At 47.3% G+C, this 19,594-nt stretch overlaps 1 protein-coding gene and 1 pseudogene across 1 annotated transcript in view; one reads left to right on the top strand and one right to left on the bottom strand.

Annotated features, from left to right (window-relative positions):
- Nucleotides 1–5,128, bottom strand: part of LOC141121920 (uncharacterized) — a 103,257-nt pseudogene extending 98,129 nt beyond the window's left edge.
- A 744-nt stretch (nucleotides 5,129–5,872) lies between these two features.
- The window catches only part of LOC141121918 (uncharacterized), a 274,854-nt gene continuing 261,132 nt past the window's right edge, over nucleotides 5,873–19,594 (top strand). Inside the window, exons 1-3 of the mRNA XM_073611667.1 lie at nucleotides 5,873–5,976; nucleotides 7,650–7,777; nucleotides 7,864–7,987. Of these exons, the coding sequence (XP_073467768.1) occupies nucleotides 5,901–5,976; nucleotides 7,650–7,777; nucleotides 7,864–7,987 (328 nt within the window). The 5' untranslated portion in view covers nucleotides 5,873–5,900. The remainder of the gene's footprint in view (nucleotides 5,977–7,649; nucleotides 7,778–7,863; nucleotides 7,988–19,594) is intronic.

Raw genomic sequence — 19,594 nt, 5'->3', positions numbered from 1 at the left:
CCTCCTCGAGGATAAAAGTGTGTAAGCAGCAAAGGACATCCCTGGGTCTGTCTGATGAATCTGATCTTGGGCCCAGGGTTCTGTGAACTCTGTCAATGACGACCTCAGAGTCTGGCGTGCGGTCCAGATAACGACTGAAAATATTGGCCATTGTCGAGCGCAGTTCTGATTGTGGGACAGATTCTGGGACCCCCTTCAACTGTATATTCTGCCGGCAACTACGATTCTCCAGGTTGTCAAGGAGTAAGTGCAGTTGGACAACTTGGTCATTGAGAGCAGAGTTAGAAGATTGTAAGGTTTGCACAGACTGAGACATTGCACCCTGTTCCTGCTCCACTGCGGCAACCCAGGTGTCCAGTTCAGACTCCTATTTGAGAGTCTGTACTTTACCCCTCAAAGCAGTCTCCATTCTCTGGACAAGGGACTCAAAGTCTGCTCTAGTGGGGAGCTGCTGTAGAAATGCCCATAACCTATGCTCAGAGTTGGAGGTGAGAGGGAGACCAGGGGACCGGGGTGGGCTACCGAGGGTACTCACTATGACCTGGTGTGGAGGCATCAGTCCTTGCTCTGCAGTGTGCTCTGGGCTAAGGCACAGAGCGCTGGGTGGTGTAGGAGCTGGTGAAGAGGCAGTATGTTCCAAGCTGAGCAGTTCCTCCTCCATGTCTGCAGAGACCGTCAGCGATCTGGGTAGGTAGGGAGATAGATCACTGGGGAGGTGAGAAAGGCGGCATTGTGTGGTCGTCTGGCCGCTCTTGCGGGAGATCAGGCACCGTGGAATCCCCTGTTGTGATCGAGGCTGCAGAGCGGGCCGGCGCCATCTTGGGAGCTGCCGGCGTGGAGGCTGGCGGCTGTTGCGTCTTAAGATGTATCCTCACGCCGCCATGCCAGGACCACGCCCCCCAGGTCTTAAATTTTAGGAGCTTCCTCTCAGGTTCCTTCCATTCTCTCAGAATTATGTCTGAGGGCCTGGTGGATTGGGAGAACCCTGGATTGGAGTTTAACCAGGCCTCTATACATCCTGTCCTGGGCAGAAAACTGAGCTCTTGGATCTCTTCTGACGCATACACTGCTCTAAGGAGACCCCCCATATCTGTCTGCCTGGTCCAGAGTCCTCCTCCTGGCTGTCCTCTAATTCCTCCCTCTCATCAGAAAAGCTCCGATCGGAGACCCAGACCCTGAGAGGGCAGTGACTGCAGAGTTTCAGGGCTTATAAATATGCCACCTGGATCCCAAGTTTCTGCTCTATTAGTGGGGGGGGGGGGCTCTCCTATGAGGATGAAACTTCCCTTGCCTGGGCCCTACTAGAGTGGGGCTAAGGTTTCAGGATTGCCTGGAAAGCCTCAGGTTTTAGGATTGCCTGGAAATGAGAGAAAGTCCCTCATGACCTGAAGGGTCTCCTTCCCAGTTAACTTGTGGATACACTTGTAGCAAAAGGGTTTCGTGTGGTCCTGCGACAACTTGTCATAACAGTATCCACACCTCTTGGAATGGGAAGGGGTCTTAGGACGGCTGGCGACCATCTGGGCAGCAACGTCCTCCCCTGAAAGAGACAATTTTCCTGCTTACTTCAAACAGAAATAACCTGTTACTGTACCCTGCAGGGGTAAGAGTTAGGGGGACCGCCCTCAATACCCCCACCAGCTAGGTAGACCCACCCCCTGTGGTCTCCTCCACTGCTGTTGCCGCTGCTGGCCCCTCCTCTCGCTCCATCTCTACACTGCAGCTTGTCCTGCTGAGTGGTGTTTGATGCTGGCCAGAGCAGGCTGTGGATGCCTGCCTCCACTGATGGCCAGACCTCCGCTCTTGGTGTCCTAGGATGCCACTGCCATTTTGACGAAGTCTCAGAAACCCAGAAGTAACTTGCCCTTGTGGGACACGCAGCGGCGTCATTTCCGGTGCAAGGGAGGAAGCTGCGTCATTCCTCTTCCTGCCGCTGGCAAGATGGCGCCATCTCCTCTCCCCTGCAAGCCACACCTCACAACCAGGAGGCCCAGGAGTCAGGACCCGCTGCAACGGCGTGCCCAGGTAAGGGGGAGGAAGCAGGAAACCATGGTCCCTGAAGTTCTGGGTACCCCATTGTACCTAGGGTCCTTCAGCACTCAAGGGGGCTCTTCCAAGCTCTGCTGACCCCCCAAGGAAGATGGGGAAACCCCCCCAGGAAGGACAAGCCTTACCAGACCCAAAGGCTTCACAAGCCTGCAGTCGGGCTCCCAGGGGGGAGACCACCAGCCCTCGGCTTTGGGTCTATTAGAAAACAACAAAAATCACCAAGCAGGCTCACTGTTTCTAACAGCATGTCAAACAACACTCCTGCACTCTTAACCCCCGCGGTGCTGCACACTGATAATGCTCCTCCCGCTGATCATACTGACAAGCTGCTCCTTAAGGCAGTGTGCTGACAGCTTTCCTCCATAGATAGAGCACTGTTCTTGGCTTTGCCTTGCTAACACTGCCCTGTCCTGATCCTGTCTGACATACTAAGGCAGGCTGCCTGATGGGCACTAGTAGGCTGCTGGGCACTAGTGAAGCACAGGCAGGCTGCAAATGATGGGCACTGGTAGGCTGCATATAATGGGCACTGGGGAGGCTACATTGATCTCCTGTACTATGTCTGAAGCCTCTGATCATCTCCTGTACCATGTCCGCAGTCTTTGACCATCTCCTGTATCATGTCTGCAGTCTCTGACCATCTCCTGTACCATGTCCCCAGTCTCTGACCATCTCCTGTATCATGTATGCAGTCTCTGACCATCTCCTGTACCATGTCCCCAGTCTGTGACCATCTCCTGTACCATGTCCCCAGTCTCTGACCATCTCCTGTACTATGTCTGCAGTCTCTGACCATCTCCTGTACTATGTCCCCAGTCTCTGACCATCTCCTGTATCATGTCTGCAGTCTCTGACCATCTCTTGTACCATGTCCGCAGTCTCTGATCATCTCCCGTACCATGTCCCCAGTCTCTGACCATCTCTTGTATCATGTCTGCAGTCTCTGACCATCTCCTGTATCATGTCTGCAGTCTCTGACCATCTCCTGTATCATGTCTGCAGTCTCTGACCATCTCTTGTACCATGTCCGCAGTCTCTGATCATCTCCCGTACCATGTCCCCAGTCTCTGACCATCTCCTGTATCATGTCTGCAGTCTCTGACCATCTCTTGTATCATGTCTGCAGTCTCTGACCATCTCCTGAATCATGTCTGCAGTCTCTGACCATCTCCTGTACTATGTCCGCAGTCTCTGACCATCTCCTGTATCATGTCTGCAGTCTCTGACCATCTCTTGTACCATGTCCGCAGTCTCTGATCATCTCCCGTACCATGTCCCCAGTCTCTGACCATCTCCTGTATCATGTCTGCAGTCTCTGACCATCTCTTGTATCATGTCTGCAGTCTCTGACCATCTCCTGAATCATGTCTGCAGTCTCTGACCATCTCCTGTATCATGTCTGCAGTCTCTGACCATCTCCTGTATAAAAATATTTTTAAAAAACAGTCATTTTCGGTATCAGTTTTCGGCCTAGTGTATTTTTCATTTTCGGTATCGGTTTTGGCACCAAAAAACCCATTCAGTGCATCCCTACTTGACATTGTATGCTATTGCTCAGTCTGTCTTCTTCTAGGACCCCCAGATCTTTCTCCATCCTTGACTCCCCCAGTGATTCTCCCCCCCCCCCCATGGGGTACAGGGTACCAGAGAAGGGTGTAGGTCACCACATGGCATGGGATGCAGGAGAAGGCTAAAGAATGCAGGACATGGGGTGCAGGGAAAGGGTACATTGTGCAGACTGCAGGATATGGGGAGCAGGGTGCAGAATATTGGGGTGCAAGGTGCAGGACATGTGGTGCAGGGGAAAGGTACAGTGTGCAGAATTCAGGACATGGGGTGCAAGGTGCAGAAGGGTGAAGGACAAGTGGTGCAGAACGCAGGACATGGGATACAGAGTACCGGAGAAGGGTGCAGGTCACTGCAGGACATGGGCTACAGGAGAAGGGTGCAGAACATGGGGATCAGAGTGTAAAATGCAGGACATGGGCATAGGGTGCAGAACACAGGACATGAGGTGCAGAATGTAGGACAGTAATGCAATCCCCCCTCCCCTGTGTCCTCCTGCATGTCCTGTACATCTCCCCCAGCAGTGTGTGAGAGCAGAGTGGATGGAGAGGACATCTTGTGTACATAAAGCAGCATGTCCCTCCCTGGCTGGTTTCTTAGCTGGCTGCTTTGCAGGCTTGTCCTGGTTACTCCTGTAAGGACTCTGTAGTCCTGTTTCTCAGCACCTTGTGGGGATCTTTGCGGCAGTGCCGAGGTGGCGCCATGTTGGAGATTTGGTCCCGCTCCTTCCTCTCTGTTCTGCCGGAGGGCTCTGCAGGGACACAGGCAGCTGTGGGTGGAAGCAGGAGCCGATGGTGACAGTAATGCGGAAAGGATAAAGATCGGCAGCGGGAGCTCAGTGAGATGAGTCCTCTCATGTCCTGTCCTGTCCAGTCCACCCCTCACTTCACAGGTCGGGTGCCATCATCTCCTCCTCCTCCCCTCCCCCTCCCGCCTGGCCCCGCTCCGAGCCACATTCCTGTCTGAATAATGTGTCCGGGTTTCAGGCAGAAACATTATTCAGACCAACAGTGAGAATGACAAAAGCCCAGGGGCCAGGACACCATTTCTAGTCACCATGGTGACCTGGGATGTGACCATAGAGACATGGAAATTCAGCTGGTTCAGCAGGGATCGGTCACATTTCCATCCATGTGTGGTCACTGCCGGATAAAAGTCACTTGATCAGCGGCTGCAGCCAATAGCTTCATCACTGATCTGTGTATTCTGAGAGCGGAGGAGCGCCCCCCATTGTCAGAATACAATAGTGCAGCGGGGAGGATTCCCCCATCCCCCTCCAATGTGTGGATGGGGGAATCACTTCAGTTTTTTCCTCTCATCCCGCTGGATGAACGATAAAACTGAACCATGTATGGCCAGATTTGGAGGGAAGATATATTAATCATCAACTGATCCTCCTGAAGGGGTTAATCTACGTATTACCTCCTCTCTACGTCCTTCCAAATGGAATGTCCTTTAGCCTCTGCATCTGACATCACTTTCTGTCTTCCATAGAGACTTCCTGTCCCGGTAGAAGTGAGATCACCACCTTGTGGAGATCAGAGGAACTGCAGCCCTGAGAAACATCTCGTAGTGTGAACACGGCCTTGTGCTGTGTGTGTATGTACTGTATATCCTACATATCCAATATAAATAGAATAAAACCCGCGCTATGTGTAACAACTCAAATACCTACAAAAATAACTTATACCGGACTGCTGCTGTAACAAAGGTAAGTATTCCCTTTATCAACTAGAAGAGCATTATGTGTCACAGCGCTGTCCTATTGTGTGTGCACATAAATCATCACAAATACACTAAAATATGTGGAGACATTCATATATAAAGTGCTAGGGGCTCAAATAATATTCTCTGCAGATCTACTGCTTCCACTTTACACCTACTTCATTGATCTTATGGTGTTTATCAATAAATGAAGAAAACTGATCCATGTGCAAATTCATATACAACATAAAATGGAAAATTGAATACTTACCTTTCCGTAATTTTCCTTTCCTGGTGCCTGCCCATAACAGCATACCCATGGTTGGTTGCTCCATGGGTATGCTGACATGGGAGCCACCAGGAAAGTGTGTTGTGCTCAAGATGCTGTTCCCTGCAGATCCACTGCTTCCACTTTGCACCTATACAGTCCATACACACACAGCACAAGGCCGTGTTCACACTACGAGATGTTTCTCAGGGCTGCAGTTCCTCTGATCTCCACAAGGTGGTGATCTCACTTCTATCCTGACAGGAAGTCTCTATGGAAGACAGGAAGTGATGTCAGCTACAGACAGGAAGTGATGTCAGGTACTGGCAGACATTCCCTTTGGAAAGACGTAGAGAGAGAAGACACTGCAGGAACTAGCGGCAGAGGAGGTAATATGTAGAATAACCCCTTCAGGGGGATCAGATGATTATTAATATATCTTCCTTCCAAAGCTGGCCATACATGGTTCAGTTTTATCGTTCAGCCAGCGGGATGAGAGGAAAAAACTGAAGTGATTCCCCCATCCACACATTGGAGGGGGATGGGGGAATCCTCCCCGCTGCACTATTGTATTCTGACAATGGGGGGCGCTCCTCCGCTCTCAGAATACACAGATCAGTGATGAAGCTATTGGCTGCAGCCGCTGATGGAGTGACTTTTATCCGGCAGTGACCACACATGGATGGAAATGTGACCGATCCCTGCTGAACCAGCTGAATTTCCGTGTATCTTTATGCATCATAAAGTGTTTGTAAACCCTTTACAACCACTTTAAACTACAGGCAAGCCTATAATTAGGCTTACCTGTATCTGCACTGGATATCTCCTAAACCTGCACGGTTTAGGAGATATCCCTGTATTCGCATGTCACGATGTCATCAGCACATGCGCACTGAAGCAATGGAAGGTACGTGCCGTTGCTTCAGTTGTACTGTGCCATTCCAGGCGGCTCCTGCACACATGCGGGGCAGTGACGTTATCGTAGCTCCAGCCAATCACAGCGCCAGAGCTGCGATACCCGGAAGTAACCTCCGGGAGAGATGTCGCCGGCTGGAGGTGGAGACAAGGACGGCTGCGGTGTCTTCATTTTCAGGTAAGTAATTCATAATGAGCTAGTATGCTATGCATACTAGCTCATTATGCCTTTGTCTTGCAGGGTTTTTTTTTTTTTTTTGTTACCCGGGTTTACAACCACTTTAAGTGACTTCCTCCCCTCCCCCTCATCTCCTTCATTACGTAAGTCATGCTGAGATAATCTCCCATTGGCTGAGCAATATTCTCATTTGTCTCTGAGCTCCTTCTTGCTATTCCTCGTCCTGCCTGTTGTTTCCTTGGATTGATTTTCTGTGTAGTGACCCCGGCTTCATCTCTTGGATGCGCTCGTCTGTTGCTTGTCCTGACCTTTATCCTGATTCCTGGATCTCCTCCTCATCTCTCCTCCATATCCTCTTACACAGCTTTTCTCCACACCTGCAGTGATCCTGGGGGGTGGATGCAGCGAAATCCATCCCCACCATTAGGAGCTCTGGAGAAAATTGTCTGGTATTTACACTCCGTTCCTCCGCACATCACCTGATCACATGAGAGCTTACTTTCACAGATTCCTGACAGATTTCTGTATGGTAAAGGTCAAAGTTCACTCTTCAGTTTAGGAGAGGTAGGACACACCCAGGAACATTGATTTGGTTTGCACAGGAGCCTTATATAGAGGACCCCTCAAATCTTCCCATCCAACTGTCCCTCCATCCAGAGCCTATATGTCCTATGACATCACACTGACCTCACAGCTCCTCCTCCCAATGTCCCTCTATCTGGCTTTTTTTCTGATGCTCTTAGGATGTGGGCGGACCCTTGGCATCCTTACTAGCAAAGTGGGACTGTTGGTCCTGCATTGTATGTAATGACATCAGAATGCCTGCAAAAGTTTTCAACCTGCATAGTGTGGGGGTCCTGTGTGGGTAAATTATATCTGTCTGAAGTGGGGCTTTAATAAAATGGAGACCTGAATGGAGAGGTGAGGAGGATTCTGGGATTATCATTTGATTGTTCTATTTGTGTTCAGATCTAGAGTTTTCCTCCTGTGAAGTCTGGAGATCACATGACCATCACATTGCCTCCACCTCCCTCCCTGATAGAATAGAGAAATACAAAGAAGATTCTAGAAGTCACCAGAGAGATCATGGAGGACAGGTGAGCGGTGCTGGGAATTCTGGGACATTATCCAGTAACAGACAAGGGATGTGTCTGGATGGTGACTGTATCATTGTGTGTGTCAGGTTCCTATAAGGTGTCAGGATGTCACTGTCTATTTCTCCATGGAGGAGTGGGAGTATTTAGAAGGACACAAGGATCTCTACAAGGACGTCATGATGGACAATCAGCCGCCCCTCACATCACCGGGTAAGAGGAGACTTTATTGTAAAGGAGAGAGCAGTACGGAGGGTCCACCTAGATCCCCCATCATCTGATAAACACATAGAAACAATGTATTCAGTCAGTGTGTGTGTTTCCTACAGATGGATCCAGTAATGGGAACCCACCAGAGAGATGTCCCCGTCCTCTGTATTCCCGGGATTCCACACAGGAAGGTCACACCATCCCTCACCATCATCAGGTAGATTAAGAACAATCCCTTGTGATTATCTTTAAACAATCATGTTTGTTACAGTATGTGTTTTATTATATATTTAGAGTGGAAACCTCGGGGATGATAACATTGATGTTAAAGAAGAGTATAAAGAGGAGGATGAGGAGTATGGAGTGATGGAGGAGTTTTCAGAAGGACACAAGAATAAGATGGAGCCACCTAATACCAGGAACCCACCAGAGAGATGTCCCCGTCCTCTGTATTCCCGGGATTCCACACAGGAAGAGCACACCATCCCTCACCATCATCAGGTAGATGAGGAACAATCACTGATAGTATCATTAGGATCTGTACATTATCTACATTGTTACCATTAATGTCATTTTTATTCTATATTCAGAGTGGAAACCTGAGAGATTCTAAAGTTGAAGTTAAAGAAGAGATAAAAGAGGAGGATGATGAGGATGGGGTGATGGAGGAGTCAGAGTCTCTAAAAGAACACAAAGATCTGTACCAGGACACCATGGTGGAATCATCCAGCTACAGAAACCCACCAGAGAGATGTCCCCGTCCTCTGTATTCCCGGGATTCCACACAGGAAGGTCACACCATCCCTCACTGTTACAAGGTTGGTGGGACGGAGCTTATAAAACACAGACTCATGGAGACAATGTTTAGATTTTTATGTGATGTCACAATAATAAAGCTTATATCTTACAGATGATATTCTCTCTCCTTTTCTTGATTCAGAGTGGAGATCCAATCGATATAGAATTTGAGGTTAAAGCAGAAGAAGAAGAGAGGTATGTGAGGGATGATCAGCAGTCTATGGAGGAGGATGGAATAACGGGGACATTTATAGAGGAGGACACTCCTACAGAGATCAGTACAGGTGGGTCATTAACACTAAATACATTCCTCCACCCATACTGCTCACTGATTGGTCCAGAGTAGGGCAAGGACTGAGTGATATAAAAAACAACAGAATTGGGAAGCGCAGATCCAGGAGGTGGCAAGGAATCAATTGGAGATGGAATCCATGTGAAATTTAAAACAGTTTATTGCTGATAAAACATGTAACCAATACACAGTACAAATGGGAAAAATCATCAGAATGACCAAACACACTGTGATAGTGCCAGCAATGGAGCCAAAGGTGGTGGAGAAATGGCTGTCCCGCTTCCATGAGGGCTGTAGACAGAGGGGGCTGCAGACTAAAAATGGGAAGCCTGAAAACACTTTCCAACAGCTGGGAGCGGTGACCATAACCAAAGCCGGGCTACACCAGGGGGGGGAAAGGCTGGGCACAGATCCAGGAAGCACGATCACTGTATAAGCAGAGTGGAAGATGGCAGAGCCACTGCAGCTGCCGGTGAGACCAGAGATGGATGCTGGAGGGGCAGCGGGAACGAGGCTGAGCTGCAAGGTGTCCGGACACCACAGGACTCCTCCCAGACTGTGTCACATGCTCCGACCGCAGGCAGACATCGGCAAAGCCTGATGGATCAGAACAGGGGATGTAATGAGTATCACAGCAGGTGCCGGAGCTTGAGTGGTATACGATGACATGTTTCGTGGTTTAACCCCCTTCCTCAGATAACACTCTCAAGATCCAGCATAGAACAGGATTTTTATAGTCACGAGGCGGGACAACCAATTGATCCACCACCAATCATCCAATACCTGGATATCATAACGAATATCATGGAAAAACATTTAAAAACAAAAATAAATATTAATGTTCATTATCGTACAAGGGATTAAAAACACTGTCTATCCATTGGGAGACAAGCTGTCAATTGTAAACACAATTGTAAACACAGAAGCTGGACTTCTGTGTTTACAAGTGATAGTGGTGAGCAAGGGGCAGAGGGCCTGAGCCACAGGTGGTGGAACTGAGTTCCACCAAGTTCCAGCTGAAAAAAAGCCCTGTGTATATATATAAATACATGCATTGAACAAATATGTATGGGTCTAATTTACCAAATACACATTTGGTAAGTAACTTGGCGTGTGCTCCTTGTACAACTGAGTTCCACATGAAGTCGGAATGAGGGCACTTAGTCACTTCCTATGTACTGAGCCACTAATGAACTCACGACAGGCTGAATTCCTGGTGGACAGTACCAAATTTTGCTTAGAGCATAATTATTTTGTTTTCCAGTATAAATTTTATCTTCAAACCAGGGGCACAGCAATGGGAGCCAGCTTCGCTCCGTGTTCTGCCAATATAACAATGGGGTTGTGGGAACAACTTTTTGTTTGGCATAACAATCCCTTCTCAGAGCACATCGTCTTCTATGGTCGATATATTGATGATGTGCTTCTGATTTGGGATGGTACTAAAGATATTTTTCTGTCCTTTCTTCGCGTTACAATGCTCCACAATCTGTGTCTCAGCTTCACATATGTTGTCGATCCAGAACGTTTTCATTTTTCTGGACCTAGAATTGTTCCATGATGCCGGCTCGATACATGCTAAGAACCATTACAAGCCGGTGGCAGGCAACTCTTACATTCATTTCTTTATCGTACATCACAGAGCCTCAAGTATTTACTTAGAGGGTTATGGGCCTACCTTCAGGTGTTGACACTGGTATAATCCAATACAGGACGTTGACTCCCCTATATAACCCCTCCTCCTTCCAGGAGTAGCTCAGTTTTTCACCAGTGTCTAAGGTGTTGGTCACAAGTGAAGATGTGCTCTGAGGAGCTGGAGGGATCCATGATAGATTTAAAAAACCTCCACAACCGGATCCATCCTCGCCCCTGAGGCCATAGGATGGTACCCGGGCCTCGCAGACAAGAACGAGGTTTTGCCTGTAACGCTTCTTCTTGAGAGCTGGACCCTAGGAACCAGGACTCTTTTGGTCTTACTACATTACCTAAAGCTGTCTCTGAGGGGTGCTATACAGGTCCAAAGGAGTGGAACCCCTTTTAAAGGGACCCAGTCTTTGAAGGTTACCATGCAACCCGCCGTGATGGGTGAAGTTTGGATCTGTCTGTTTACAGCAGTATCCTGCAGCGTGGACAAGGTAAGGGAAAAGGCTGAGGCTTTTTCCTTCTATATTCCTTGTATACCTGTTAGAATGTCCTCTATAGGGGGTAATTTACACCACTCAGCAGCTCTGTCTCTAGGCTATATAGCTTCTGTGGTCCCAGCGGAGGGGGTTCTTAAAGGATATAAATTAGGGGGTTTTAGCAAGATACAGCAGTGGCTAAAAACAGATATAATTTGTGGATGGCGCAGCTGAGAAAGGTTTTAAAAAAAAAAAAGAAAAAAGGGTTTTTTTTTTAAACCATGGCCCCCTTGTCTGCAGGGGCTTAAACTTAGCAGCACTTCCACCTAACAGCATGGGAATTCCTGTGTCAGGAAACTGCTGACAGAACCCCTCCCGCCCTCTCTCTCTCCCCCTCCTCTCTTACAAGAGTACGTCCTTACAAGGACAGCGTCACATACCTGCATACTGGTCCCCAGAGGCCGGTGGCAAGGGGAAAAGCTGCGTTTCCTCCTCCCTTCAGGTCTGCAATGACAGACCTGCATGCCGTTCACGTGAAATAGGCATATTCAAGGAGAGGGGCGGGTATTGCTGGAAGACACCGAGGGGCGTGTGATGTAAGGAACGTAAGATCCACATACAGCACACGGCGCAGAGGAGGGAGAGGCACTGAGGACGCCAATCAGCTTTCACCTGAGGATTTATCACAGACACTCTCAGTTGCAGAGATCTCTTTACTGAAAGAGGAGTCTGACTCACTAATGCCCCGTACACACGGTCGGACATTGATCGGACATTCCGACAACAAGATCCATGGATTTTTTCCGACGGATGTTGGCTCAAACTTGTCTTGCATACACACAGTCACACAAAGTTATCGGAAAATCCGATCATTGTGAATGCGGTGATGTAAAACACGTACGTCGGGACTATAAACAGGGCAGTAGCCAATAGCTTTTGTCTCTTAATTTATTCTCAGCATGTGTCACGACTAATGCTCACGAGGCCAAGATGCCGAGAGCGGCTCGCCCTTACGACCACGCGCACTCGAGCCCCTGGAAGTGATACAGGGAGTTGGAGGCACGGGCTTCTGGCAACTGCAGAATTCCTGGAAGGCCTGATGGAAGTCCTGGTTGCCGTTCGGTACCGGGGAACTTGAAGAACAGGAAGTCCGTTAGGCAAGCAGAGGTCAGAACCGGGGTATCAGGCAGAGCAGAGTCCATAAAGCAAGCAGAGGCTTCCATCTGAACCAAGATATTGTCCTGCCATCGTTTTCTCCAAAACCATGTTCCAGGGAAGAAAAAGTCACTACATTGTCTTGATGTTGAGAGCAGTGAAAATCTATGTCAGGTTCGTAAGACTGATGTCTTATTTATTCTGCCAGAGGGTCCTAAGAAATGACAGGCAGCGTCAAAATCCACTGTCGCTAAGTGGATTCGGCAAGTAATAATTCAAACTTATGATTTAAAGGGAAAGATTCCCCCTTTTCAAGTTAAGGCACACTCTACCAGAGCGGTTGGTGTTTCTTGGGCAGTGCGTCACCAGGCCTCCATGTCTCAGATTTGCAAGGCTGCAACTTGGTCTTCAAAATTTTATCAAATGGATGTAAGATAGAATGAGGATATCCCCTTCGGGCGCAGTGTGCTGCAGGCAGCAGTATAATTCCTCAAGGTTTGGGGGTACCCTATGGGTTGTGTCTCCCTCCCCTCAAGTAGCATTGCTATGGCACATCCCACCAAGTAATTACTTGAGGCTCTGTGTCCTATGATGTACAATAAAGCAAAAAGGATTTTTAAAACCGCTTACCTGTAAAATCCTTTTCTTGAAGTACATCATAGGACACAGAGCTCCCGTCCCTCTGTTTTATGGGGTATAAGTATATTGCTTGGCTACAAAAAGTGAGGTACTCCTGGAAGGAGGAGGGGTTATATAGGGGAGTCAACTTCCTGTATTGGATTATACCAGTGTCAACACCTGAAGGTAGGCCCATAACCCACTAAGTAAATACTTGAGGCTCTGTGTCCTATGATATACTCCAAGAAAAGGATTTTACAGGTAAGCTGTTTTAAAAATCCTATTTTTTGAGAGTTGCCACCACCCAGCCTGGAAAAAGAAACATACCTAAGGGCCAATTTCTCTGATTGAAGAGAAATTGCTCAAAACCTGAGGACTACACATCCCTGAGCCAAATCATGACCACAAAATTCTTGGAAAAGGGGTATCCTCAGGATCTGCTTTCGGAAGCCTTTGCATCCTGTGCGGATGGTTGTCCCAAACGTAAACACAATAACACTCCATCCAAACAGAGTGCTAGATTTATCACAGGATTTAATAGCAACTATAGAAACATCACTAAGTTCATGAACAAACTTTGGCATATTCTCCAAGCTGACCTGAATTTGGGTCGCCTTCTCCCAAAGGTACCCCAAGTTGTTTTTAGAAGGGCCCGTACTTTGAAGAACATGGTTGCTCCGAGCATCTCCAAATCTCGGTGTGACAAACCGACTGATATTAGAGGATATTTCGACAGTCGTGTTGGTATTTTCCAATGTAAAAAGAGGGGGTGTCTAACCTGCCAGTTTTTCTATTGGGCTCAGGTCTGGAGACTGGCTGGGCCACTCCAGGACCCTGAGATGCTTCTTACGTAGCCACTCCTTAGTTTCCCTGTGTGTGTGTTTTTCGAGCTGTTGTCATGCTGGAAGACCCAGCCACGACCCATCTTCAATGCTCTTACTGAGGGAAGGAGGTTGTTGGCCAAGATCTCACAATACATGGCACCATCCCTCCTCCCCTCAATACAGTGCAGTCATTCTGTCCCCTTTGCAGAAAAGCAGCCCCAAAAAATGATGTTTCAATCTCCATGCTTCACATTTGGGATGGTGTTCTTGGGGTTGTACTCATCTTTCTTCTTCCTCCAAACACGGCGAGTGGAGTTTAGACCAAAAAGCTCTATTTTTGTCTCATCAGACCACATGACCTTCTCCAATTCCTCCTCTGGATCATCCAGATGGTCATTGGCAAACTTCAGATGGGCCTGGACATGTGCTGGCTTGAGCAGGGGGACCTTCCGTGCGCTGCAGGATTTTAATCCATGACGGCGTAGTGTGTTACTAATGGTTTACTTTGAGACTGTGGTCCCAGCTCTCTTCAAGTCATTGACCAGGTCCTGCTGTGTAGTTCTGGGCTGATCCCTCACCTTCCTCATGATCATTGATGCCCCACGAGTTGAGATCTTGCATGGAGCCCCAGACCGAGGGAGATTGACAGTCATCTTGAACTTCTTCCATTTTCTAATATTTGCGCCAACAGTTGCCTTCTCACCAAGCTGCTTGCCTATTGTCCTGTAGCCCATCTTAGCCTTGTACAGGTCTACAATTTTATTCCTGATGTCCTTACACAGCTCTCTGGTCTTGGCCATTGTGGAGAGGTTGGAGTCTGTTTGAATGTGTGGACAGGTGTCTTTTATACAGGTAACGAGTTCAAACAGGTGCAGTTTATTCAGGTAATGAGTGGAGAACAGGAGGGCTTCTTAAAGAAAAAATAACAGGTCTGTGAGAGCCGGAATTCTTACTGGTTGGTAGGTGATCAAATACTTATGTCATGAAATAAAATGCAAATTAATTACTTAAAAATCATACAATGTGATTTTCTGGATTTTTGTTTTAGATTTAGTTTCTCACAGTTGAAGAGTACCTATGATAAAAGTTACAGACCTCTACATGCTTTGTAAGTGGGCTCAGAATTTCAAGTCCTGAGCTACTAGCCAGGTCTCAATGGTTACTTGCCACCAGTTGCCCCACCCAACCCTTACCCTGCCCCGCCTCTAATCACTCCATCATAAATTATCTTATGAAATGATACTTAAATGTTTTATGCAGACTTAAGTTACAAAAATAAATTTTAACAACAATTTTAACAACAATGCAGCGTGACCTGTGCCCCACATTGCAGCCTCACTGTACCCCACATTGCAGCCTCACCGTGCCCCACATTGCAGCCTCACCGTGCCCCACATTGCAGCCTCACCGTGCCCCACATTGCAGCCTCACCGTGCCCCACATTGCAGCCTCACCGTGCCTCACATTGCAGCCTCACCGTGCCTCACATTGCAGCCTCACAGTGCCCTCATTGCAGCCTTACAGTGCCCCCTTTGCAGCCTTACAGTGCCCCCATTGCAGCCTTACAGTGCCCCCTTTGCAGCCTTACAGTGCCCCCATTGCAGCCTTACAGTGCCCCCATTGCAGCCTTACAGTGCCCCCATTGCAGCCTTACAGTGCCCCCATTGCAGCCTTACAGTGCCCTCATTGCATCCTTACAGTGCCCTCATTGCATCCTTACAGTGCACCCTTTGCAGCCTTACAGTGCCCCCATTGCAGCCTTACATTTCCCCTATTGCAGCCTTACATTGACCCCATTGCAGCCTTACAGTGACCCCATTGCAGCCTTACAGTGACCCCATTGCAGCCTTGCCGGGGCAGAGGAAGTGAGAGGGGTGGTTGGATCGTGACTGGAGTTAGAGGAGAGCCGCGTGATCACCGAATAGTAAAACATGCTGTAACAGCTTACATTGAAACTGTCTCCGCTCTGCTCACTCTCACACAGCCCTGCCTCCTCCTAAGCCCCTGCCTGTAATAGACAGAATGCATCCCAGCCTTGGACCCGCGTTCTGTCTATTACAGGCACGGGGTTAGGAGGAGGCGGGGCTGTGTGAGAGTGAACAGAGCAGAGACAGTGCATATAAATAAATACAAAAAGCATTAGATACAAAAAGTAAAAAATAAAAATAATAATTTGGGTATGTAAAAAAGTGACCAGAGGAGGAAAAGAGACAGAGAGAGGAGGCTCTGGGGAGAGGCATGCTTAATGTAAGTGCAAATCCAGATCCCACCTCAGGTTTAACCCCTGAGGCGATCTAGTTTTTAATCTAAAAATCCAACTCTTTATCTGTAGCTGCGGCAAAAAATGTTTTACCCAGATCACACAAATTACAGTACCTACAGGTACTAGATATTGTGAAGAGAAAATAATTTGAGAAATGCCCTGAAAAGGGCATGGGAGGGTGGGTATCGCACACAGGAATCGACAAAGACCACAGGCGAGCGGGCTGCTTAAATACCCTCCAGGCTCCTCCCATAAATTCAGGCCACCATACTGGCCGCCTTATTTATGGTCGAAGCCCTATGGCCGATACGGATGTGAACAACATAAACTTGCCATAAGACTTACAACATGAAATGGGCCTTAAGTGTGCCCTGGTCTGATGGTTGGTATACCAAATAAGGGGGCAAAAACATTCAGGTAGGGGTGTAGTTTTTTATTAGTTTAGCTTTATGCATTTAGCAAGTTTGGTGAATGCTTGTGCTATTTCTACCCGAGGATGGGGATGTACCAGGCAAAGCAGGCAGACTTCCACCTGCCTAATCTCTTAATAATGTGATCTGGGACCCCATGCTGGGTCGCGGCCGAGGCTGCTCCAATTCGGAATTGGTGACCGGAGTACTGACTGTGCAACTCACAGATTCCACCCTAGTTCTGGCCCAGTATAGCTGGGAATAATAATTAAACTTTAAGGACCCCAGAACGAGAACAACAAGTGGTCCACAGGGGGCAACTTCTTATGAACTTTGGGACTTTGGGAAAAGTGATCATTTATGTCTGCCAGCCACTCTTTTCCCTTCAGCTTGACACATGGGCCGTGTCATCAGTCACAAGAAGTTATGGCTGCCTTAGTAAATGAGCGTGGGATAGAGCCAGGGTTCACCACAGTTGTTTTTATAACATGCCACTTCTTGTTTTACCTGTTACCAAAGGTGTTACCAAAAGCTGAATATCCTTTCTAGAGATTACAAAAAGATATATCCAGATGCCCAAGTTAGGATCTTACGAGTATGCATTTTGTCTGTATGGACATGTTTTTTGGATGTCCAGTGGCAAATGCTACTGCAAAGGCCACAGTAAAAAGTGTTATCAGAAGTAGTTTGTAAGTACAGAGTGCCAGAAAGTACAGAGAGGAACAGAGGAAATCATTTTTTATAGGAGAGTCCTTACTAGAAGTTTTGAGGTTTTATTTTTACACCCCTTACTGTCTACAATGTAGCGGACAAAGTAGAGTAAGAAACTAGAAAACTTTTGCCTGAATGTTTTCTTATATTTTATCAAGCCTCTAAGGGGGATATTGGACTCTCTCCCTATGGGATTTGGTTTGGGAGTGTGTTACTCACTTGCTTATATTTTGTCTCAGCAGCTGAACTCCTCCATTCGGATCTCACAGAGAAAGTTGCTGATCTTTTAAGGTTTTTTGACAAACTCATTTATGTGTTTTCTCCCCAATTCCAGATCCTAAAAGTTTGGGAGGATCTAAAACTAAAGCCAGGTGACTTGTGGATTGTTAAGAGATATTTATATATAAGGAAATGTTTGGAAACTCAATACAGCATCTAGTTCATGTACAGTTTTTGCAAAACTTGAAGGAAAAGTCACCTGGATCCACACCAGACACTGCAAAAATGACCAAATTAAAGAAATCTCTGTGTTTGATTTGTTTCCCTCTTGTGATCACAGTCTAGGGTACTTTTTGATTCAATTACTTTAATTGTAAGGGATATATACATATTTGAAAAGTAGTTCAGCCATGTTGAAGTCATATTTGTCTTTTGTACGTCTTCCATTTTATGTAGAATTGTCTGTGTTTACATGTGCTGATAAGTCAGCATGCCCACAATTCAGCTAGAAGGCCATTCTGGCCACAGGAGTGTACAGCCAGTACTCTGTAAATATGTCTTATCAATCATTTGTTTTTCACAATGAAAAGTCATTTGGTAATGAAAAAAGTTGCTCAGCTATTATTTTCTCCACAATGGAGTTTTTTTGCCTCTTTGGCCAGGACTACCTCCACCTAAGCGTGTGGAGGTTCCAGGTTAAAGGTGATAGCAGGTATGGTTAGTGATCAAAATATTGATCAAAAGAGGGGAGACTGTAATGGAAATTTGTAAGTTCTGTTTATAATTGTATTGTATTTTGTATGTATCGCACACTGCCCTCACTGTGCACACAGCACTAATAATGTTTTCAGTAAATGTTTACATTCTTTCGAGTCCTGATTAGAATTAGCCTGCCTATGTAACGCCCCTTGTTACCATAAACGTACAATTGTAATATTAATGTGATACCTACGTAATCATGTGCATAAAAACCTTCAATTGCGTCATAATAAAGCAGAACAGTTATTTGGAAAGATGCTGAGCGTATCTTTTGTGTCTGTTCCCTACTGCAGTAGTTATTATTAATTTGGAACCACTAATCAATATGAGGATAGGAGTTGCCTATCATCAATTTAACCGAGTCAGGGTTGAGGGGGTTGCATAGAAGAATCCTCGCGTGCTCGATGAACTGGCAGGCACTCGAGGGTTTGATCGGAAAAGGTAGTAGGGGACTAGAGTCCGATTGCTCTGGTAGGAGTGACAGTAGGCGGTCGAGTATCCTTACTGGACACCAGACATTGTTTGTTTTGTAGAGATGGATGTCTACCCCAAAGCCTGATTTTTGGGTTTTGGATACTGCGAGGTGGAGGATGAAATGGTCTTGGTATCGAGCCAGGTGATGTCTACACAGAACTTGGCCGGCGGGGTTGCTGCAGGCAACTCACTAGGGCGCAAAAACCCATAGTAGGCTAGGTAGATGGCTGCTTGTATGACCAGGCTGGGGAGAAGGCCAAACGGAGAACTAGCAAGGATAGTAGACATATCCCTGAAGATGGCACTTGTTATAGCCAGACGTTTGGCATTGATTATGGGTTGTCGTTTCTGGATGCCGCGTAGGATGGCTTGGATCGCATTGGATGTGAATAAGGATGGTTTTGCGGGATCTTGTAAAGCCAGAAAGTGTTGGATTCCGGCTAAGGGTGGCACAGTGGTGCAGTGGTTAGCACTCTCGCCTAGCAGTAAAAAGGGTTGCTGGTTCGAATCCCAACCACGACACTACCTGCCTGGAGTTTGCATGTTCTCCCTGTGCCTGCGTGGGTTTCCTCCGGGTACTCCGGTTTCCTCCCACACTCCAAAGACATGCTGGTAGGTTAATTGGCTTCTGTCCAAAATTGGCCCTAGTATATGAATGGGGACCTTTGATTGAGGGTAGGGACTGATGTGAGTGTGCAATGTACAGGGTTAGGAACAAGGGTCAGGGTTGTAGACACACACTCACTCAGGTTGAACTGGATGGACTGGTGTCTTTATTCAACCTTACTAACTATGTAACTATGTAACTATGGATAGTGTTATGAGATAAGGCCAACTGATTATGGCAATATGAGATGAAAGCCAGTATGTGCTTGGCTTCTGTTATCGACGATACCGCAGAGCAGGATGCTAGGAATTTGCTGAATACATTCCAAGCTGTGTGGTAGGCTTTGAGCGTGTTGTGGGA

The sequence above is a fragment of the Aquarana catesbeiana genome, unplaced genomic scaffold (assembly GCF_042186555.1).
Source record: "Aquarana catesbeiana isolate 2022-GZ unplaced genomic scaffold, ASM4218655v1 unanchor234, whole genome shotgun sequence".
In the NCBI taxonomy this organism is placed as follows: Eukaryota; Metazoa; Chordata; class Amphibia; order Anura; family Ranidae; genus Aquarana; species Aquarana catesbeiana.
The sequence above is the reverse complement of the archived record's forward strand: the minus strand, read 5'-3'. Positions and strand labels throughout refer to the sequence as shown.